This window comes from Lactuca sativa, chromosome 2, assembly GCF_002870075.4.
Source record: "Lactuca sativa cultivar Salinas chromosome 2, Lsat_Salinas_v11, whole genome shotgun sequence".
NCBI classification, from domain to species: domain Eukaryota; kingdom Viridiplantae; phylum Streptophyta; class Magnoliopsida; order Asterales; family Asteraceae; genus Lactuca; species Lactuca sativa.
Window position 1 is genome coordinate 219,941,907 of NC_056624.2, and position 24,016 is coordinate 219,965,922.

The 24,016-nt window shown below is 36.2% G+C and overlaps 1 protein-coding gene across 1 annotated transcript; it reads right to left on the reverse strand.

Moving 5' to 3' along the window:
- Positions 1-22,752: 22,752 nt before the first annotated feature.
- Positions 22,753-23,584, reverse strand: LOC111901367 (filament-like plant protein). The gene is made up of 3 exons (XM_023897226.3): positions 23,513-23,584; positions 23,346-23,418; positions 22,753-23,261 (listed from the first exon to the last, which is right to left on the reverse strand). The coding sequence occupies exons 1-3, from the start codon at positions 23,552-23,554 to the stop codon at positions 23,119-23,121; spliced, it is 258 nt and encodes an 85-aa protein (XP_023752994.1). The 5' UTR covers positions 23,555-23,584; the 3' UTR covers positions 22,753-23,118.
- Between the last annotated feature and the right edge of the window lie 432 nt (positions 23,585-24,016).

The window sequence follows — 24,016 nt, forward strand, 5'->3', positions numbered from 1 at the left end:
ATGTTAGGAACTTCTTCCGTGAACTTCCTCAAATAACACACATGGAAAGTGTTATGAATACCATCTAGTTCTTCAGGTAATTCAAGCTCGTAAGCTTGGTTCCCAATCTTCTGAAGAACTTTAAACGGTCCAATAAACCTTGGACTCAACTTTCCCCGTTTCCCGAATCTTATAAGTCTTTTCCACGGTGAGACTTTAAGCAAAACTAAATCCCCAACTTCGAAGGTCATCGGTCGTCTTTTCTTGTCAGCATAGCTCTTCTGATGATCCTGAGCTGCTAACATCCTTTCCCTAATCACTTTCAACTTCTCAGCAGTCTCATGGATTATCTCGGGGCCCATAAACTGCTTATCTCCAACTTAAAGCCAACAAGATAGTGTACGACACTTCTGTCCGTACAAAGCTTGGTAGGATGCCATCTTGATGCTCGAGTGAAAACTATTGTTGTAGGAAAATTCTACCAGAGGTAAGTGCTCATCCCAGTTACCTTGGAACTCAAGGGTACATGCTCTCAGCATATCTTCAAGCATTTGAATCGTTCTTTCGCTCAGACCATCAGTCTGCGGATGGTAAGCTGTACTCAGACACAACTTCGTACCGAGTTCCTCTTGTAGACTCCTCCAAAACCTCGACGTGAAACGACTATCACGATCTGATACAATCGTAAGAGGAACACCATGAAGTCTTACTATCTCTTTCATGTAAGCATTTGTGAGCTTATCCATAGACCACCTCTCGTTGGCTGCTATGAAGTGTGCACTCTTAGTGAAACGATCCACGACTACCCAAATCATGTCGTGACCGTTCTTCGTCCTGGGCAATTTAGTCACAAAATCCATGGTGATGTCTTCCCATTTACCCATGGGTACAGGTAAAGGTTCTAAACTCCCATACGGTTTCTGATGTTGTGCCTTAACTCTTGCACATGTCACACACTCGGCCACATACTTCGCAACATCAAGTTTCATCGTCGGCCACCAGTAGTAGGGTTTTAGGTCCCTATACATTTTAGTGCTATCGGGATGAATCGAGTACATGGTCTTGTGCGCTTCTTCCATCATAAGGTCTCTTATTCCTCCCGTCTTAGGCACCCAAAACTGATCTTGGAACACCTTCACTCCTTGACGGTTTGTACCGAACACCAATGTTTTTCCCAAACGTTCTTCTTTTTGGTCACCCTTTTCTGAAGCTTCTTCTTGAGCTTTCCTGATGCTTTCCACAATCGTCGAGACGAATTCAATTCTCAACGCTCTTGGCCTTTTCCTTTCAAGATTGACTTTTCGACTGAGAGCATCAACGACAACGTTTGCTTTACCAAGGTGGTAAAGTGTCTCACGGTCATAGTCTTTGAGTAACTCTAGCCAGCGTCATTGCCTCATTTTCAATTCCTTCTGATTAAAGAGATATTGGAGACTCTTATGATCAGTGAAAAGCTTGCATTTCGTGCCATACATGTAATGCCTCCATATCTTTAGAGCAAAAACTACCGCTACCAACTCCAAATCGTGAGTGGGGTAGTTCTTTTAGTGCTCCTTCTATTGTCGAGAGGCATATGCTATCACATTTTCTCTTTGGGTCAGAACACAACCCAACCTGACTCCAGATGCGTCACTGTAGACTATGAAGTCTTCGACTCCATCGGGTAGAGAAAGAATCGGTGCTTCGCATAACTTCTTCTTTAGCTTCTCGAATGCCTCATCGTGTTTCTCATTCCATAAATATGTAGCTCCTTTGTGGGTCAACGTTGTCAATGGAGCAGCTATCAAAGAAAAGCCTTGGATAAATCGTCGGTAATATCCAACTAATCCAAGAAAGCTTCGAATCTCTGTGGGATTCTTTGGATGTTCCCACTTCATTACTGCTTCGATTTTTGCTGGGTTAACCATTATTCCCTCCTGGTTAACCACATGACCCAAGAATTGGACTTCTCGGATCCAAAAATCACACTTGGAGAACTTAGCTTAAAGCTTCTCCTTCTTTAACACTTCTCGTAGATGCTTGCCATGCTCCTCCTGGCTTTTTGAGTAGATCAGAATGTCGTCGATGAACACTATCATGGATTTATCAAGGAATGGTTTACAAACCCTATTCATCAAATCCATGAATGCTGCTAAAGCATGGTTAGTCCAAACGACATAACCAAGAACTCGTAGTGTCCATATCTCGTTCTGAATGCAGTCTTCTCAATATCCTGATCTCTTACTTTCAGCTGATGATACCCTGACCTAAGATCGATCTTTGAGATGTAGCTCCAACCTTGTAGCTGATCGAATAGGTCATCAATCCTTGGCAATGGGTACTTATTCTTTACCGTCGCCTTTTTCAGCTCTCTGTAGTCTATACACATCCTCATGCTTCTGTCTTTCTTCTTCACGAATAACACCGGAGCTCCCCATGGTGATGAACTACGTCGAATGAAACCATTGTCCAACAATTCCTGGAGTTGCGTCATAAGCTCCTTCATCTCCATCGGTGCTAACCGGTATGGTGCCTTTGCTATCGGTGTTGTTCCTGGTAACAAGTCTATACGAAAATCCACTTGTCTATCAGGGGGTAATCCGAGAAGATCTTTGGGAAAGACTTCCGGATAATCACATACGACCGGTATATTCTACACTTCCTTCTTTTCCTTATTGGCATCGATCACAAATGCAAAATATGATGCACATCCTTTGGATAAACATTTTATGGATTTCATCAGGGAGATGATTCCAAAATTCACTCTGCGTTTGTCCCCGTACACCATAAATGATCCCTTTCCAGGGGGATTTACCGTAACTATCTTCTTTCGACATAATATCTCGACATCGTTGGCACTAAGCCAATCCATTCCCAGAACGATTTCGAAACCGTTCAACTCTATGGGCAACAGTTCTTCGTGGAATTCATTTCATTTAGGTCGATGACTACATTCTTAATACGATTACTAACAGGTACAAACTTGCCACTGGAAACTTCTACAATTAGGGTATTATCAAGTTTTTCTACAGGTAATGCTAGTTTCCCACCAAATTTACACGACACAAAGGAGTAGTTGGCTCCGGAATCAAATAGTATATTGGCAGGCAAACCATTTACAAGAAAGGTACCTGAAGCTACGTCTGCTGCCTCCTTCGTAGCCTCGAGCGTCATCTGGAAGGCTCTCACCTTCGGCTTTGGTGGAACATTGGGACTTCCCGCATCTTTCTTCTTTAGGCAATCCTTAGCAATATGCCCTTATTCACGGCACTCGTACCACAACCTCTTATTGATGGTGCACTCATTGGCATAGTGCCCCGTTTTCCCACACTTGTAGCATGTTACTTCCTCGCTACATTTTCCCGAGTGCTTCTTCTTGCACTTCTCGCACCATTTCGATTCAATTCCTCCTCCCCCGAGCTTCTTTGAACCGAACTTGCTCTTCTTTTTGTTGTGTTTAGCAGACCCTTCAAATTTCATCTTCTTGCCATCCTCAACCTTGCTGGCGGCTCTTCCCTTGATCATATCCTCCACAGATTTGGCAGCCCAGATAGCTGCCTCCAAAGTAGGTGCCTGACGCACCGACACTGCGTATTCCCATGGAAGTCCCTTTGCGTACTTGTCAATTTTCGTCAATTCATCCGGCACAAGACGCAAGGCAAACTCCATCTTCTATGACATCCCCAAAATCACGGCCAGAAAAGACCGGTTTCATTTATGCTTTTAAAATAATTTCAGAGTAAATCCTTTTGATTTAAAAGAGTTGCGGAATTTGTTCCCAAAAACAAAGTATGATAAAATAATATTTACCAAAGCATTTCATAAAGAAATGTATTTTCATTATATAATCAAAACTCGGGATGTCATGTTCCGATACAGACACAAAAGCATAAACAACAAAAGATAGACCATACAACAGTTACATATAACAACTGGTTAGTAAACAAAATAACTTGATGATTCATCCATCTTATGCCCTCGCACCACTACATGTAATACAAATAAACTGAGTGGGTAGGGCTTGGGAGCCTGGTGAGCATATAGGGTTTTCAACCCGCAATAAATAATTATATTCAATTTCACCAACCAACAATAACCTAATTACCCATTCCCGTTATTCTCACTTTACGTCCCTAAAACAACATCTATCTCAAGGGACCTAATCTAGGATTTTCACCGGGACGGACATTACTGCAAAGGGGTTTCCTCAACAGTAGATGTCCTAAAAGCAACCATGAGGGGGATAGAGTACACTGGTGAACACCTCGTTCACAACACCTACAGGTTACGAGTCTGCTAGCGTTCCACATGACTGTCTAGAAAGAATCTGTGGTCGTTATCCATACTCCGCTGAATAACTAGATCAACAACAACAACATCGAGGCCTCTCATCTGTTTATCACATATCAACTATCTGCCCATGTTCTACCCAACATATTAGTAGATAAAAATATATATTTTTATACATAGTTTAAAACATGTATAACATTCTCATTCAATACATATTCCAAACAACAGATGAGACACATACACATAACACGTATCTCATAGAGAATAAATCATATCTATGAGATAGAAGAAAGTGAATATACATTCACACATATAACAACAAAATATACACATAACACGTATTTCAGATAAAATACTTCATAATTATGCGTCAGAAGAAAGTAGCTACACACTCACTTGATAGAAGATGATCAAACAACACTACGACATGTAGAAGTAGTATTCTTCGGTAGATCTGGAAGATCTTCACAAAAACCGGGCTTCTCGCGGGCAGAGCTTCGACTTGGGAATTTTACTTCTCGGATCTTCGAGGCTTCGGGGCTTGGGATCAATACTGGTACTTCGGGATATTTCTTGCACGTGAAACGATGCAAAACAGGAGAGAGAGAGAAGAGAAGTTGAGCAAAAGGATCGGCTGCCCTCGCATGCCTTTTATAGAGGTTGAAGCCTCGCATTACGCTGGGCGTAATGCTCAGTACGCGGGGCGTATGCTTCAGAAATCGTCACTGCATGCGTCATCGAAGCACTCGAGTGCGAGGCGGGTCACGCTTTGTTGTACGCTGGGCGTAGTTTGGATAAGCTTGCTGACTCCTTCAGATATCCATCCGATTTAAAGATTAAATAATAAATATTATTTATTTTAAAAACTTTGGAAATTCACATCTTCATCATACGATCTCCGTTTTCAACGTTCTTTATATCCACGCGTAGGTGAGACTACGCTCTAGAACTTTTGTTTAGATTCCGTCGGCTGATTTTGATTTTATTTTTTTATTATTTATTTTTAGTAGGCCGGGACAGGAAAACTCCGTTATAAATTCATAACTTCTTCATCTGACGTCCGTTTTTGTCTGTCTTTTCACCATTGCACTACTATCAATGAGATCTTCGATTCTCGTTTAGATTGTTTCGACCAACAATCACTCGATCTCGAATTCGAGTTTCGGGCTACATACTGCTAAGCTGAAACTTAGAAAAAATCTTAACTTCCTCATACGAAGTCAGATTTGGGCATTCTTTTTATGCACGATCTCGGTTTAACGAACTCTACAACATTGTTTTAGATCACTAGGGCTAAATATCACTCTATCTTAATTTCGTATTTTACGTCATTCAGCCTCGTGCCGGTTCTGTCGTGAAACTTCGACAGATCATAACTTCTTCGTTATAACTCGGATTTCAGCATTATATATATATTCGGAAACCTCTTTTCAACTATTACAACATTATCCATAGATATCGGCTTTATCTAATATTTCATTTTGACGCTTATTTTTATTCTTAATTCAATTAAGACACACAATTAAGCACAAAACACATAATACTCAAAATACACTTCTATTATTTCGAAATGGGTTACAAAAGTTAACCTAGACTATTACATCATCATTAATTACAAGCCCAGAAACACAGGCGTTACATCTTCTCTGTGAAGTTTTTCGTGTATTCATCGATTGACATGCTTCCCTTCTTCAGGGTCAGGAACTGGTTTTCTAGCTCAAGCAAGTTTTGAGCTGAGCAGTACTTTCGTTTGAATTGCACCAGAAACTTTTCCCATGTTAGTTTCAGGGGCTAGTTGGGGCTTAAAGTCTTCCCCAGGGTATTCCACCAACGCACATCGCCTCCTCGGAACTGAAGCACTGAAAAGGTGGTTTGCAGCCTACCTCTGCAACCGCACGTCATAAAGGCTAACTCCATTTCTGAGATCCAATCCACGACTCCGATCGGATCTTCCTTTCCAGTGAAAGTCGATGGCTTGCAAGTCAGAAAATCCTTGTACTTGCATCCGTTTCTCTTGACTACATCATCTTGGCCGTTTATCCTATTAACTGGCGGATCAGCTTGGCCTACTGACCTACTGTAGTTTCCTTCCTTCGATTGTTTGAGAATCGGCTCCTGTTGCACAATGGGCACGCTGGCTTCATCCCTTTTCTCTTGCATCATCCGCCTCATTTCTTCCCTTTGTTCAGCTAACATAGCTCGCATCATGGCTTGTACTCCAGCCATGGTGATTGGCTCAGGTGCAACTTCTACTACGACTGGTATTTGTTGTATCATTGGAGATTGATCTCGGTTCCCATTTGCATTCATGTTTCCGCTACGGGTCCTTGCCATCTTGATCTATACACCGAATAAGGTGAATTTAGATCTTTATTTAGGACTGACGTTCAAATCATCCTTATCATTCCGAAACGTGTACATGTTAGTTCTAATATCGTAGTCGTACGTTTAGAATCCTAAACACATAAGGTTTCCAGATCCGGTCGGCAATAGACCATAGATCCGAACAAATAACAGCATATCAGGCACAAAACATTTAGCACATAAAATCATTTTAGGCACAATCCCTAAAATAAGCTAGTTCTCACATCTCACAATCATCGCTTAGCATTCTAAGTTTAAGTCTAGAAATCCTACAAATTCCTAGTTCGCTTAAACTAATGCTCTGATACGAACTGTGACGTCCCCATTTTCACGGCCTGAAAAAACCGATTTTTTTTATTCTTTGTTTGAAAATCAGAGTAACATCTTAAATAAAAGTGTTGCAGAATTTGTCCCAAAACAAAATATGATAAAGATTTATCAAAATCATTTCCATAGAAATGTGTTTCATTAAAAAGACTTGGGATATCATGTTCGATACAGATCATAAGCATAAACAATACAACATAGGCCTTACTACATTATTCCGTATTTACAGGCCTAAAATCCCTTAATCTCTCACCCCAAGATATCATATCTATGCTTATGCGCCACTACCTCTAATGCAAGAAACTGAGTGGGTCAGGCTTGGGAGCCTGGTGAGCACATAGGGTTTTCAACCCACAATAAATAAGTTTATTAACTTTATGAAACCAAAAAAATCCGATTACATGTTCCCGTTATCCTCACTTTACATCCCTAAAACATCTAACACAAGGGACCTAATCTAAGGACTTTCATCGGGATGGACACTTCTGCTATGGGGATTCCTCAGCAATAGATGTCCTTAAGGCAACCATGTGGAGGATGGAGTACACCTGGTGAGCACACAGTTCAAATAAACACCTACAGGTTACGAGCCTGCTAGTGTTCCACTGGACTGTCTAGAATAATCCGTGGTCGTCATCTATACTCCGCTAGATGACTGGATCATCAATAACATCTATAACGAGGCCTCTTATCATTTTATTTTGTCACACAACAACTATTACATCTACCCATGTTTTTCCCAACACATTTTGTAGATATAAAATACATATATACCGTTTAAATCATTTAAAACATGTATAAAATTGTTCATCCAACATAGATAGCAATTATACAGATAATATGCACACACAACACGTAAGTTATATAAAATACTTCGTATCTATGTGTAAGCTGAAAGTAACTATGCACTCACCTGAAAAGGTGGTGATTCTGCCCTCGGACATCGCTTCGTTATCTCAAAACAATTAATCATCGATAAAACCTAGTATCAATACCACTAGGGTTTAGTCTAACGTTAGCCGCGACTAATTAATAGTCTAGTTATTATTATTATTATATAAATGTTAAACAACACTGTATATAACTCATAATAATAGCCCAAATAATTATTTTAAGGACCTAATAACATTAATATAATTATTTAAAAGCTATATTAAAAATAGCGTAGGCGTAGCTCACTTACAGCGGATTTTAAAGAAAACCGGGCTTCGCTTGGAGTAGCGTTTCGAAACCGAAAGACCCATTTTCTCGGGACTCCGAGAGTCTCGGGGCTTCCTTCGGGTGCTAGGGGTTCACCTAGACCTTAGGGAGGGTTTAAAACCCTAGAGAGAGAAAGTAGTGAAGGAAATATGAGAGAAAGGTGTGAGATTTTCAGAACAATTCGCATGCTATTTATAGGGGCGAAGCTTCGGTGGTACGCGGCGTGTTCGGAGGAGCTACGTTGGGCGTAGCTTCGGATGAGGCTGCCATCTGCGTCCAGCTGTCTTGCACTTCGGACTGGATAAGAACCGAGGGAACACGGGGCGTTTCGGATCTCATACGCGGGGCGTACTGTGAGGGGTGGCGTGTCCCAATCTGAACGTTAGATCACGAAGCATGGGTTAGTAAGCTTGATGTATGAAACCGTGTTAATTTTCAGGGAGTTAAGGAAGCCCTAGAAGCATTAGGCTTGTGTAAGAATTTTTTTCATTTCGAAGTATGGTAGACGCATTGATCAAGGTACTCGTTTCATCGTTGGGTTTATTGTGTTCTTCGTCGAAGTATTGTATCGACAATTATGTCCAGAAGGTAATCACCTGTCGTAGAGTGTTAGTTTTAGAGGTTTAGATTGATGAGTTTCCATTTTTGTGAAGTTTATCATAGGTTTTGGTTCATAGTTTCGGAGTTGGGGTTTCCTATTTTAAGTGGTTTTGATAGGAATTTGATCAGAACATTAGTGGCGAGAGAGGTAGTTGTTACGGTTTGTTAAAGTACAGTTTGTTAGGTTTGAATGGTGGCGCTGTCTCAATTCTAAGTGGTCTCGGGAACTCTTTTGTTTGATGCATCGAATTAATGAGTAATTGGTGAAGTCATAAGGAATTATGTAAGGATCATCTTATGTAATTTAGCCGAGGCAGATTTCGAGGACGAAATCCAGTTCAAATGGGGATTGTAAGACCCGAGTTCCTAGTGAGCATTTTATCTAATTAAATGTTAATTTCTGATTTTTTTTTGAGTTTCGCAGGAGGTGCGACATGCCTTGTTGATGGGTTGAAGCCTTATTCTCGAGATTTGGGCCTATTTAAGGGGCACAAACCCTTAGGGTTAGATCATTATCAGCCTCCATCACCTCCAAACGGTCCTTATAAAACCCTAACCTCCTCTCACTTTTCATGAGCATTTTTGATGATTTAGAGTTTATTTATTCCATTTTAGTGAAACTTGAAGGTCAAGAAGTTTTCCTTTGTTGCAAGGAAAGTGGTTCCAAGTGTAGATCCAACAAAATCACTCCATTTATGGACATTTGTCAGTATAAAGTTCATATCTTGCTCTTTAGATTCATTAAATCTTATTATGTGTGGTTATTGGACCATTTGTCCCTTTTTTCCTCGTGTTCTTGGAGTTGAGTGAACTCCATAATCACTTGAGCACCTTGAAATGATTCATGAACATTTTGGAAATGGAAAAAATGGGATTTCATGCATTCCTATTAAGTCATGTGAGAGTTATGGTCCATTTAATCACTTTTAAGAATTAGGGTTTTAGATCTTACTTTTTTGGACCATCCAAATGATAAAGTTGGAAACTTTATCCATTAAGACATTAAAGGGATCCGGATATGAGAATTTAGACTTCCGATTTAATGGATTAAATTGTTTTGGTTGGTTGCTTAGCAGAGAGCATGGGCATCTTTGTAAAATCCCAACAAATTTGTCTTTTAGTGTGCGTGAAGCGCCCAAAAGGGGGTGTTGGGCACCTTTGACTAGAATGTTGACTTTTTGACCAAATTTGACGTTGGTTCAACCTTTGGAGTTTTGAGCTATAAACTTAGGTATGATCTTTATTTGTTGTTTTAGTTTGTTCATGGGTCTGATTTGTATGCGTATTCATGTATGCAATATAAATTCTTCATTTTCCTATTCAGGCGAGTCTCCTCACTATGCTACGTATGAAATTGTATGTCCTTTGTATAATAAGATATATGTATTTTTAAAGTATGATGGTAATGGTTGACTAGGATAGTGTTTTTGAGGTATATGATTGATTGATTGATTATATGATGCTGTTACGTGTCATGATTGGATAGGGTATTTGTAGTATTGGTTGATTGTTGAGTGAATGCCATAGGGGTTGTACATAGTTTAAATTAGATAGTATGATAAATCTTAATCTAGCCTTATTGCACGGTTCTTGTATGATTGATTGCTCTCAGGTAGGATCATTTGTTCGACTATCTATGATATTTTACGACTCCGTACGACTATATGTTTGTAAGATGATCTTTAATATTACATGTAGTCTTCTTTATAGGTTTGTATATGGATATTATTTTTTGGGTTGATGATAAGCCCGGAACATGAAACAAGTCAAATAATGATCAGTGGGTTGATGAAAAGACCGATTCCGGTCGTGAGTCAAACAGTACCAGGTTGGGATGATAGCAAGACCGGAATCGATCGTGATCTAAATAGGCCTGATATGGATATGTATATTGATATGTTATGATCGGATGAAGCCGATATCTTTTGTTTGTATGCATTGTGTGTATGGTGAAATATGTGGTATATTGGAGAACTCACTAAGCTTTATGTTTACGTTGTTAAATTTAATGTTTTTCAAGATGTTAGTAGGAAGGGTGCGGCGTAACTAAACATTCGCATCGATGTTACTCTGTTACTTGGTTTCCGTTGTTTTTGTAATTCAACTCTCTTTTTGATCTTATGGTTTTGAATCAATTGGATGTTTTCTTTATGTTAGAAAAAATATTTTAATTGATTAACCCAGTTTAAATGAAAATTTTAGTTTGAAATTTAGGGACATTACATCCCTTGCATTTTTATCTTGTGGGGTGAAGTTTTTTCTAGTGGTCGATGATATTGTTCAAAGATTATAACGGTGATATCTGCGAGAGTTATTGTATGGGGAAGGAAGACAACAATTTAACGAAAACAAATAATAAATAATGGTGCCAATTTTATTTTTTATAAATTATAAATGATAAAAAAAAACAATCAATAAATTAAAAAGAAGATGGGTATATGTCATTATAGTCAAATAATTTATGGTTATTTATCTGATTTGGTCACTAAAATATTTTTTTTTGCTCTATAGGTCATTAAACTTACAACTTACATGTCTATTAAATCACTTTCGTTAGTTTTTAACAAATCATCCGTTAACTAGTTATTATAGTTTACAAGCATGATCCCTATGGATTCAATTTCTTTTGTGGTTGGTCCTTTACAAGCATCGTTTGTCACCTGCACCACCACCGTTCATTTCTGGCACCCACCAACGTTCATCTCAAGCAACCTCCATGATTTTTGATTTAGAGTTCAGTTTACCGGCCGATTTTAAGTAAAAATATGATATATTTGGTAGAAACTCCAACCACTTAAATCTCTTTAATCGACCAAAAATATGCTAGATCACTAAAAATGGTCATCGTAGAAGTTTGCAAACTGCATTTAATATTATTTGGTGAAATAGTTGCATTAAAAATGATCAGTTTTTTAATATGGGGTTCTTGTCGCAAATAAAAATGTATACATTGGTAGTTAGTGAATTACATTTAGTGTTGCACGGTGTAACAATTTCATTCGGATAATCCAATTCAAATAAGCATGTCATATATATACTTTGTGAAGGTAAGGAGTATTGATGCTTACTCTATAAGAAAAAAGTTAACTCACAAATATCTTATTGGTAATTAATTTCTTATTTAGCAAATAGACATTGTAACACTTTCATTCAATGTTGATTCTAAACATATATCTTTTTTTAAAATGCATTATTTAGAACTGAAACAATTTGAAATTATTTTTTTTATAAAAATTAAAATCAATCGAGACTTTTTTGTGAGTGATCGTATGTTAGAATAATTAGTAACGAGGTTGTCCAATGTGAAGGGTGGTGGTTGTTGGAATTGAACGATGGTGAAGTTGATGATGAACTGTGTTGGTGTGAGGCCAACCATGAAAGAAATTGAAATTATAGGGACCCTTCATGCAATTTATAATAACTGCTTAACGGATGATATGTTAAAAACTATCGAACGTAACTTAATAGACAGGTAAGTTGTAAGTTTAATGATATATTGTGCAAAAAAATATTTAGTGACCAAATCAGATAAATGACGATAGTTGATTGGGCTATAGTGACATTTATCCAAATAAGATTATTAATGACAAAATATTTTCTTTTTGAAAGACATAAGAAAACCATATTTGGTGTCCAAATTAAAAAAAATGAGTTAGATACCAAACTCGTAAATTATTCCAAGCCATAGGGGCAATCATATGGTTACTCTATATTTTTTATAAAATGGAAAAATAATTTAATGTTAAAAGTTTTTAAATATATATTAATAAAATTGAAGAAAAAAATAACCATACATGTCAAGTGTCAAACACTCGACCCTTTTCTAACCCCACGTACCAGGTATATCGATAGTTATTTTGGGCACCCCACGTAACAAAAAGGAATAGTAAGAAAAAGTTGTAATGAAGTTCCATCAAATATGGTGGTGGGTATCCATCGAATCAAAAACAATAGTAGTTAGACATTATTTATGTTTACTTAGTTTAATGACACACAATCACTTTTTATTAATCATAAACGGGGATTAGATAGTTTTTTTTACTACAATTAGAGAAAAAGAAATATGACATGATTAGATGATGACACGTTTCGAACAAATGTCATTCTAGTTTAATGTTGTTAATATCTTACAAAGATTATAAATACTTAATTGATCATCACTTATTATTTTTGGTAGTTTTTAATTATTTACTTATGTAACTGGGTGGATATTAGGGGTGTAAACGAGCCGAACCAAGCCTGAGCATGACCAAGCTCGAGCTCGGCTCGTTTAATTTGAGGAAGCTCGAGCTCGATTCGAGCCTTAAAATGAAACTCGAGCTCGGCTCATGAACAATTTAGTGGGCTCGCGAGCCTAAACGAGCCTCTATGTGTATATAACATTAATGAAATGTAATTAGAGTGGAAATTTAAAATTTGAAATTTGAAATGGATAATTAATAGGTTGATAAGTGACATGATAAGTGATATATAACATTAATGAGGTGTTCTAATTGTATGACACTTGTCAATATAATAGTAAATCTATTCTTTTATTAGAATAGGAAGAGGAAGATTTTTAATAAATTATATGATGTACTTTATTTGAAACCTATAAACTAGTTTTTAATGCAGTGCGATAAACACAACCGTACATATGTTTGTCTAACCAAATAAGAACACCCTTAAATACAAAATTGATTGTAACATAACATAAAACCTAATGATACCCCTACACCTTATGACATTTTCATCTCCCAATTTCCCCCTCACGATGTAGTTTTTCCACCACCTCTGAGATGATCTCATCTCTATTCCTACTAATACTTTCTCATGTCTATCACAACAACACAAATAATGATAATAAATCTTCCTCCCACCCCTCTAGTATCAATAACTTCTAGCAAATTTATTTTTCTCCTCGATCACTAAGATGATCAATATTCCTCGTATGTGGAACTCTTTCATATCCACATATATGATATGTTATCCTTGACTATATTGATTTATGTCTCTATCATAGCTTAGTAGAAGTACTATGATACCTCATTTCAAGTTTCCTAAACATTTCGTATCCTATCCTATGTGTTTATTTACTTGTAGATGCTTTTTGAGAATTTTGCTTTACTGCTTTAGAACATTTCATTATGTACTTCAAAAGGCATCCTCGACAAAGATCCCATTTTTTTACCCATATTCATAAATTGGAAAATCTCATATCCTAATATTGATAGGGATATATATCATGAAACTGGATAGTTAGCCTCATGTTATTAAGTGTTTTTGGAAGACATGTCTCATTGTCATAAAAATGACAACCTACTATCTCATATTTCTATGCATATCAAATTATTTAGTCCGTAGTGGTTTATTGGTGCAAAGTGTGTTGTTATTCAATTAAAAATTTTATATATGTTGATATTCAATTCATAATACCACTTGGTTATTACTTTATAACATCTGGAATTTAGGATTAGAGTATCTGTCTTTTATTGTAGAAAAATAAAACTTTCTAAAAATATAAATAATAAAAATATTAGTTTGATATTATAATAATTAATAAAATAATTGATTGAATAAATATGGATTAGAAATATTTTCACTACAATTAGTGGTAATGAAATATGGCATAATTAGATGATGACACTTAGGGGTGTGCAAAAAACCGCATAAACCGCACAAATCGCCCACACCGCACCGTATAATGCGGTTTAGAATTTTGCGGTGCGGTTTGCGGTTCGTAATTTTGTCAAACCGCACTATGCGGCGCGGTTTTCGGTTTATAGTTACCAAACCACGGCTCAAACCGCACCACGTCGTCTGTGTGTGTGTGTATATATATATATATATATATATATATATATATATATATATATATATATATATATATATATATATATCAAATTTTCCAATCACCAAATACTTCATACTGTCCAATAACTTTATTCTATATCACGATGGTTAAATATGGTAATTAAAGACTTAAAAGACTATGATATCAAATTTTATAAGTCATAACAACTTAACAAAACATTATGTGATTTTTTTGTTAATATCTATGCCTTTTAAAGGGTATGCAATATAATTAATAAATTTTGAAAGTGTTTAAGTGGAATGAATAACAACCAAAGTTATAAATTGAAACAACTTATCAAACTGCACATAAACCGCACAAACCGCCCGCATGAAACCGCACCGCATAATGCGGTTTAGAGCTTTTGTGGTGCGGTTTGCAGTTTCCAAAAAACTCAAACCGCATGTGCGGCACCGTTTGCGGTTTCAACTCTATACCGCGCCAAACCGCACCGCGAACACCCCTAATGATACTTATATAATGAATGTCATTCTAGTTTAATGTTGTTATTATATTTTAAAGATTATAAACACTTGATTGACCATCTATTACTATTTTAATAATTCTCAATTATCTTCTTATGTATCTTGGTAGATATCAACTTATCAACCCATTAAGGATGAGAACCATGAGATTACTTGTACATATATTATGATTGTTTTTGGTGTTTTTATGTTAAATTATTTATAATCTTATTACAATTTAATTTGGCAAGAATGCTAAATTACTTATAAAGTAGCTTTTAAGCTAGTTTTTAATAAATTATTTGAAAGCTATAAACTAGTGTTTAACGTAACTCATTGTCTCATAATAAGAACACCATTAAATACAAAAATTTATTGTAGCATAACATAAAACCTAATGATACCCTCACCCTTTATGGCATTGCCATCTGCCCATTTTCCACTCACACACTTTAGTTCTTCCAAAACCTCTCACATGATGTCATCTCTTTTCCTATTAATACTTTCTTATGTCTATCATAGCAACACTTTAGTTCTTCCAAAACCTCTCACATGATGTCATCTCTTTTCCTATTAATACTTTCTTATGTCTATCATAGCAACACGAATGATAATGAAACTCGCTTCCACCTTTCTTTTGTTAATAACATCAAAAAAATTCTCCTTTTAATCACTAAGATGGTCAATATTCCTCATACGTGGAACTCTTCCATATCCACGTATATGCATATGTTTTCCTTGATTATATTGATTTATGTCTTTATTGAAGTTTGGTCGAGGTACTACGATACCTCAGGTCAACTTTTGTAAACATTTCTTATAATATCAAACATGTTTATTTACTTGTAGATGTTCGTCGAGAATTTCAGTTTACCTCTTTAAAACACAACACTCTCTACTTTAAAAGGTATCATCTGTAGGAGAAATTAGAGTTTATATTGGAGATTAGGATACCCCTTGGATCGTGTGAACGCTTTCCGAACTGATATTTCTACATTATGTCTGGGTTGCAAGAAATACAACCTAGGATAATCGAAGAGGACACTTACGAATCTAGGCACAGATATCGTAAGCCAAATTGGTAGAAAGATTCTATGTTCGTCTGAAGAAAATAGAGCTAATGATTGTATATCTCTTCTCAAAGAGAAGAGCCGTTTAGGCAATAAACGAGATTTATGGTTTGCCTCTTAGGGTTTGCCGTTGTGGGTTACTTTGGAAGCAAGTTAGGGGGATCCGAAACTAAATGAAGAAATCAAGGGTTTCCAAAACCGACGAATTCGTCAATTTTACCATAATCACCCTTGAGAATTTGATTTCCCCACTATGTTCCCATATGTAAAATTCAGAGACCTTTTGGGGCGCTGCCCTTAGACCACGCCAAAGGGGCGCTGCCCTTTTGGAAACCTTAGACCTAGCGGCACAGCCCCTGGACCCCCGACTTGTCGTCAAACCGGCTTCTAATTTGATCTTATACATGCGTGTACTCCGCACATACCCGTACATATATTAGAGTACAAATTATGAAGCCCGTTAGCTCAAGTGTTAGTTCCAATTACATAAAATTACATGGTGACACTAAAATCGCCAACGATCCTCCTCTATTTTAGTGTAACCCTTGAACAAATATAACCTTATGAAAATAAACCAAACTAGTGCATAATGAATATATCAGAACGATATAATTTCCACTTAGTATCATACACTTGCAAATACTAAAGAACCAGGGTGTTCTAAGAATTGAACCCATCAACCCATTCGAATACCAGAAAGTAAAATATATACCAATTTATTGAATTTCTAGCAAAATACAACTTGACACTATTATAAAGTCATGTGTCCCAATCCTCTCATGATGGTATCAAGGTCAAGTCCACAACCTCTTGAAATATGGCTACACTTCACAATCACATATGTCACTCCTTTCCATGTATCTACACATACATTTATCAAAGGAATTATTAAGAAGTTAAACTTCAACCTGGCTAACTTGAAGAACCGAACACATACTTGGGATGAATACTTCATGTGTTCCAATCTACAAGTATGGGATTTCCATATTGAATTCAACTCCTAACATTATATAATGAGGGAATCAGGTGTATCACCATTACAAAATTAAATAGACTTTAATCCTATCCCGATTACAAACTTGTGCACTAAGTCTCTTGTCATACCTTTAGTCAACTGATCTGCCAAATTTTGTTGTGATTTCACTAACTCAACCGAAATTACACCGTTCATGATTAGTTCTCTAATCATACTATGTCTAACACCTAGGTTTCTTGACTTGCCATTATAAACCTGGTTGTATGTGTTGGATTAGTGTCTAAGTCCATAACTATTTTGGTATGTACTTGACCCGATGGTGCATGGTCCTTTTGGGTTGCCTTCACCAAAGTAACTTGATAGGATGAATTATGGAGAGAAAGGATTAAATATGATTTATTAATATATTATGAGAATAATATATTGAAGGAGAAATCATATTGTTTAATTAATATTAGTCAAGAATTAATAAGAATTAAGTTTGTGACTAAAAGAGATTAATTAAACTTAAGGGACTAGAAATGTAATTATAAGATAATTGCAATTGGGCCATGGATTGCCTTATATTATAAGGTTGGACGAATTCTATGGGGAAACCCATTAGAAATCGTCCAAGGCCTTTAAGGAAAGGAGTCCATGGGTTGCTTAGGGCTTAAGCATCCAAATTAGGGTTTCCTTGTTAGATAACCCTAATAGCCTCATTGACAAAGTGTCAAGTGAAGGACTAGGAAATCGAGTACACAAAGTTGCGTGTTGATCAAGTCCACCATAAGAGTAACAAGATATTCGTCATGATTTACTAAAGGTTTAGTAAATAAGATTATACTTATAAGATTAAGTGTAATTCTGAATTGATTGAAAAAGTTTAAATCAATAGCAGAACGAATAAGAAGAATCAAGTAGGCAGAAAGATAAAAGTTTCTCAATACTAAGAAGAAGGGAGAGTACCTTTTATGCTTTATGATAAGTCTTAATGATTAAGAACCATATCTCAATTGATCCTTTATGTGGGTCTTAGTACAATTGTATGTCTAAGAAGAGGAATCAAGAATTGAAGAAATGGTTAAATCAAGAAGTCAATCATACTTCGTTCCAAAACAAGTCTTAGAGTTAAGATTGTGAAATTGAGTGATAAGTATTAAGAAGGTTTATAACATTCATCAAATGTGGAAATTTGTGATGTCTTGGATAAGACAAAGACCAACTAGGACCAATTTATGAAGTGTTTTGATAAAAACTACACTAACTCTTTAATATTTGTTTGTCAAGAAATATGTATTGACAAGAGAATCTTATATGTCAAGGAGTCAGTGGGAGTCTTAATGGTCTTGAAAGGTTTCAAGAACAAATCAAAATAAACCTTATCGATCATCACTAGCACACGAGTTGAGGTTTACAACCTATCGTGTTGACACTATTTTGTTTCTGTGCCATTCCAATTGAGTTAATTATGCATGTGAGTTCTATGAGTTCTCATTTGAACGCATAAAAGGCAGACACCTTGATCAATGGAAAGTACATTGATAGAAAAGGGTGAGCTGCTTAACTACTTGGAAGACATGGTGGGCAGCTGTGTTACCATAAGGCCAGAAGTCAAGATTAAGAAAGTTCGGTCCATATGAGTTTGAATTTGTCATAAACTTTGGTTTTGACAAATTCACATGGATAGGAACACATACACCATTAAAATCTAAGTGTCATAAGATTCCCTCCTTCATGAAAATGACTGTGAGGAAATGCTTTCACTAAGAGAGATTTTAAGAAGATAGTGATTGTGAAATTGAATTCTCGAATTCAATTATGGTTGTGGTATCCCTTTCCATGATTCAAATTGTGAGATTTGGCAATTAGTCTGAATTGTTTAGACACACATATAAGCTATCTAAGACAAAGGTGTATAAGCTCAAGAAGCCTTGATAAAGGATTATCAAAGTGTTAGGTATTAGAAACATGAACTTAAGAAATTCAATAAGTATTGTTTTTTTTTTCTAGAAGGTAAGTTGGTTTCTGAATACATGTCAAAGCTAGTGGGAGCATAAGTGTTATGTTTATAATAATCATCATCATAGTGGGAGTATAAATGTTATGATTGTATGATTATTAAGGCAAGTATTTAAAGTTAGCAATATTAATTATAGAAAAACAAGAGTTACACCTTGCAAAGTCGTAAGGGTTGTAAAGTTGTTTTGCTATAATTAAGGGAGAGAATATTATGCTTTATTTCAAATCTAAAGGCTTAGGTTGTGGAATATTAATAATTTAGTCAAGGAAACATAGTGCGTTCTTAAAAATTTGATTATGATTACGGCATTCCTCTTCATAGTTCGAATTTTGAGAACGTAGCACATAAAATATTATGGCAGAAGATTGATAAAGTATCGAATCTTCATGTAAGATATTATGCATCGTGTCCCATACGCTTCAGGTATAGGATCGATTGCAAATGCTATAATATTTGATCATTCTAAAATTTTCCAAATGTCTAGCGCATTTAGAGGGAAAAAGGAAGAGAATGAGTTTTGACTAAGATAATTAAACAATTATCAAAGGACAATCCAAAGTTCGCCGAGGATTGGTCGCTTATGAGTAGTTGGGAGTATATTATTGGATGGACCATATCGACATTATTATGAATAGATAAGATTCTATTGAGAATGAGTTGTCATATGGGAAGTATGGAAAGGTTTCCGTATTGGGAGTTGGATATTGAGAATCAATGTCTAGATTAGAAATTTTATGCAAAAGGATGTTCAAAGGAATGTACTTTGAGTGAGAGACATCACATCTAAGGAATTGTATTGTAACAATCTCTGATAGAGGACTTTGTGATTTGATTGGCAAAAGTCATTGTGACTTTAGTGCAGTGACATTACAAAAGGATCATTGCATAAAATGTTAGAATCTAGCATATTCCATAAGTGGCAAGAATTTGATATTCTTTCACTTGTGAAAAGGATTGGGAGTTTTGAAATGAGTATGATTGGAAATGTGTTCATTTGATCTATTTCACAAAGTAAGAACCATAGGTAAACATTGTGTGCATGATAAGAGCATGGGACAAGTGTAATAATTCAAGTAAGAAGTTGATTACCCGAAACAACAAATAATGAGTAATCGATATGGTGATAAATAAAACGTGTTTTATTTATGCTCAAAGGTTTGAGGCCATATGGGATTAGTATCACTACTAGAAAAACACCCTTTTACGACGCGCAAACAATGACACGCGGTGATTTACGATATCAAAACCGTTCGCCCTAAAAATAATGTCATATCTTCTAAAATTTGAAGGATAGAGGTCACGCATTTGTACGTGCCCTGAAATTAGTGTTAGAAAAGAAAAAAAATACAAACACGGAGGGTGCTTTATTAAACGGGTGTCCTCTTCAAATGTCGCTTTATATTTTTTTCTTAAACGCTTGTTTTTAAAGGGGGAAACGAAATTGTCTGGAATTCTAAATTTTTGAAGAACCCTGCTTCTACCCTCTCTCCTCAGTATCTCCCTTCGTTCACTCCTTCCTTCTCCCTCTAAACCCTAAGCCATCGCTACCGCCACTGCCATTGAACCTTAAAAGCTCAATCCATACTTCACGCTTTTGTGATTCTCTATTCTTCGGCACTCTAATCTCCAATTTTAGTCTGAAAACATCTATCGACCTCCGATTAGAAACCCAAAAAATAAAAAACTCCACATTTCCGAGAGTGTTGGCGCCGGTGCTCTGGTGTACCTTGTCACCGTTTTATAATTCGTCCGACCCTTTAATTTTATCAAACCCACCAAAACCCTAGGTCTTGGATTTTATGCTTTCACATCCTTCCTTCCCTAGTCGTATGCTATTCTGAATCCTTATTTCTTTTCTCTATCACGAATGCCCCTCTATCGCATCGCTCTGCTCACCGTCATCGTCTTAGGCTCTTACGCCTCCATCGTGGTCTCTATGCTCATCATATCATCATACATGCCGCCCCTTCTCATCGTTCTGCTCTTTGACCCTACGCAGGTAATATCATCAGTTTGTCTGGTAATTGTTGTTCTTATTCCCTTCTTTTGTTGTTTGTCTGATTCCATCTTGATATCAATTTTCTAACCACCCCGCTGTTCCAGATGGCCTCTGTTATGTTATTGAGTTGCCAATTTCCATTAGCTGGTAAGTTTTGGCACAATAGTTTGCACTCATCTTGCCTGTTCTCCTCTTTGTGTTCTCTCGATCTCAGTAGATGTTCTTCATATTCTGTTGAATGATGTTTGTTTTGAATTTTGATTTTTACTATGAAATTGAGGGCTAGTTTAATGCAGTTCATAATTTTTGATATCGACCTACGACTTGATTATTTTTACTTTTTCCTGGTCCCCTTTATCTTACTAAACTATTTGCTTTTTATGTTTTTGATGAATCTTGATTTGTGGGTAGGATGAATTAATGTTGACAGAGTGATTTTGTTTTTTTATGAACACCATCTGTTTGATAAATTTCCCCAATGAACAAGCAAAAGTACAATTGACTAATTCATCAATGGGATTAATAATCACACTCTGATACAACATGAAAACTAAGGTAGAGATGCAAATGGGTTTAGGCATAGGGAGGTGAAAATGGAAATGGATGTTTATGTTTCTATGATGACTATCTTTTCATGTTTGAAGTTGTTGGCATATGGGTTTATATATGTGCTAATGTTCATGTTTCAAGTGTTGCAAGAAGGTCTGCATGAGAGGCTTTACAGGTTTGGTTAGGTGTGGACATACCTGGATCAATGAAGGTTACTGACTGTGAGTGTCCATTTAGTATCTTATTTAGTTCCAGAACATGCTCATTTTATTTATAATGAAGCTCTATTTTTGAAATGATTAATGACACAGTTAAATGTTGTAATTGTTTGACCTTGATTATAGTGGATGATATTGATAAAGACGAACATGATGCAAAGGAAGAAGACAGGGTGGATAGTGATGATGAGAGACAAAAGAAGAAGAAAAGAAAGAAAAGGTAAAATCAATTTGACAAGCTTACCTTTTGTAGTGAAAAATCAATTTGACAATCTTACCTTTTGTTGTGAATGCATGGTTGCCTTTCTATTTTATGCTGCATGAATCTTAAGGGAATCGGAGAAGAACTATGTTCTTCAAGATAACAACATCACTGGATTTCGACGTCCAAAAGCCGTGAGTCTCTTGCTCTACATTTAGATGGTTCTTCAGCAATTATCTTTCATTTTCTTCTTCAATATTTGTCTTTCATTTTTTTCATCAAAAAATGAACCTTTCCTCCTTATATTATGTTTATATTTATGTTAGTGTTGGGAAGGATGAAATTCAGCATATTGCCCCTGAAGATGAGAAAAGAACATCCCACAGATAAAGGCATATCATGGCTGGTCAAGACACAATATATATCTCCTCTTAGCATCGACGCCACAAGACTGGTTGGTTTTAAGTATTTTTTTCATCACTACCCATGTCAAATGACGTGGCAGGTACAACCGTTTGACTTTTTGACATTTGGTTGAGAAACTCCTTAAGGAGTCTGTTCTCTTCTTCAAACGAACACAACTGTTCAGTCAAGAAGGTGATCTTTGATGCAATAGGAAAAGGGTTTGACTTTCTTCTTGTAAGGTCAACTTTGTTCTTCATCTTTGCCATGTCAGTGGGGCCAGGTAAGCGTTTTTGGAGAAGTGAGCGGAGTCCTTGTGCTTCTGTTTCCAGCTGTGCAATCTTTTTGACACTTCCTAGGTATTGCTTATGTGCCACATCAGATGTTCTTCGGTTAAATTCTCTCTCTTCGTTTCTAATCTCAAGTTCTTTTTCTAAAACTCGGATTTCATAACTTAAAGAATCATTTTCTCTCTGAGTTGACTCTAGTTGACCAACAACAGAAGTTAAATCATAATCTAATTGAGCTCTAACTGAGTGTAGTTCGTTAAGTAGATTTTCCTTTGATGAAAGAGAGTAAATTAATTGACTGTTTTCCAATTCTAGTTTGGAAACTTTTTTATTTAATTCACCTATCTTTTTTTCATGTTCATTTGATGTTTTCATTAAATCATCATGTATCTTTTTTCCTGTTCTTCACGAGCAAAACGAAGCTGAAGCATACACTCATTTAATGCTTCTCTTTGTTGTGTAGCTTTCTCTAGTTCTTGTTTTAGTGCTAAAACTTCTGATTCAGCTTTCTCCCATCCTGTATATAGTTTAATCAATTATAATTAAACTCATGGAAATAAGATTAAAAATAAAGTACAATTTACAAATTACAAGTCACCACCTTTAACAGCTGAAAGATTTTCATCTTTAAGCTTCAAATTTGTCTGTGGTTCCACTGTATTAGTTAAATTTGTCTGTAACTAAACATGGTTAGAATATGAAAATACTTTTGAAGGGCATGGGGTAAAAAGAGAATGAATGAGTAAGAAAAGTATGCTTTTATGTTACCTCATTTTCACTCCCTACGTTTACTCTGTCAACTGGAATCATTGTTTTCTCTGTAGATGTTTTCTTCCAAGGCCATGACATCCATCTTCTTCTGACACCTCAATCTGCCTTTCAATTACAAACAAGGAGCTTCACATATCTAACAATGGTGAGAACTTAAAAAAAATTGACTCCATGGCATTGTTTTTCTGATACTCATGTTGGTTTTGGTTGTAGTTGTTAGGGTTCACAAAGCTGTAATGCGGAAAGGACAATCTTAGGATTCAGGGTAGAAAATCAAGATTCTAAAAGGAGCATGTGCTGGATTCCACAAAACTAATATCTATGCTACATTGGAATACATCGTTCTTGAAGGATTTCAAGGGGATGCAGGTGAAGCATGGATAATTTGCAGGTGGACTATCTTATTATTAATATCATCTTTATTTTATTCTATCTTTTTAGTATCTGACAGTTTTTTGGTTCAAATTTACAATTATAACCCTCTTGTTTGGAAATTGAAAG

What these genes read in the sequence shown, in the direction of transcription:
- LOC111901367 (XM_023897226.3), bottom strand. Translation starts at nt 23,554, where the DNA reads ATGATTCCAGTTGACAGAGTAAACGTAGGGAGTGAAAATGAG. An exon ending in ACGTAGGGAGTGAAAATGAG is followed by an intron (nt 23,419 to 23,512) that starts GTAACATAAAAG and finishes GTTTAGTTACAG; the next exon opens with ACAAATTTAACTAATACAGT. An exon ending in AAATCTTTCAGCTGTTAAAG is followed by an intron (nt 23,262 to 23,345) that starts GTGGTGACTTGT and finishes AACTATATACAG; the next exon opens with GATGGGAGAAAGCTGAATCA.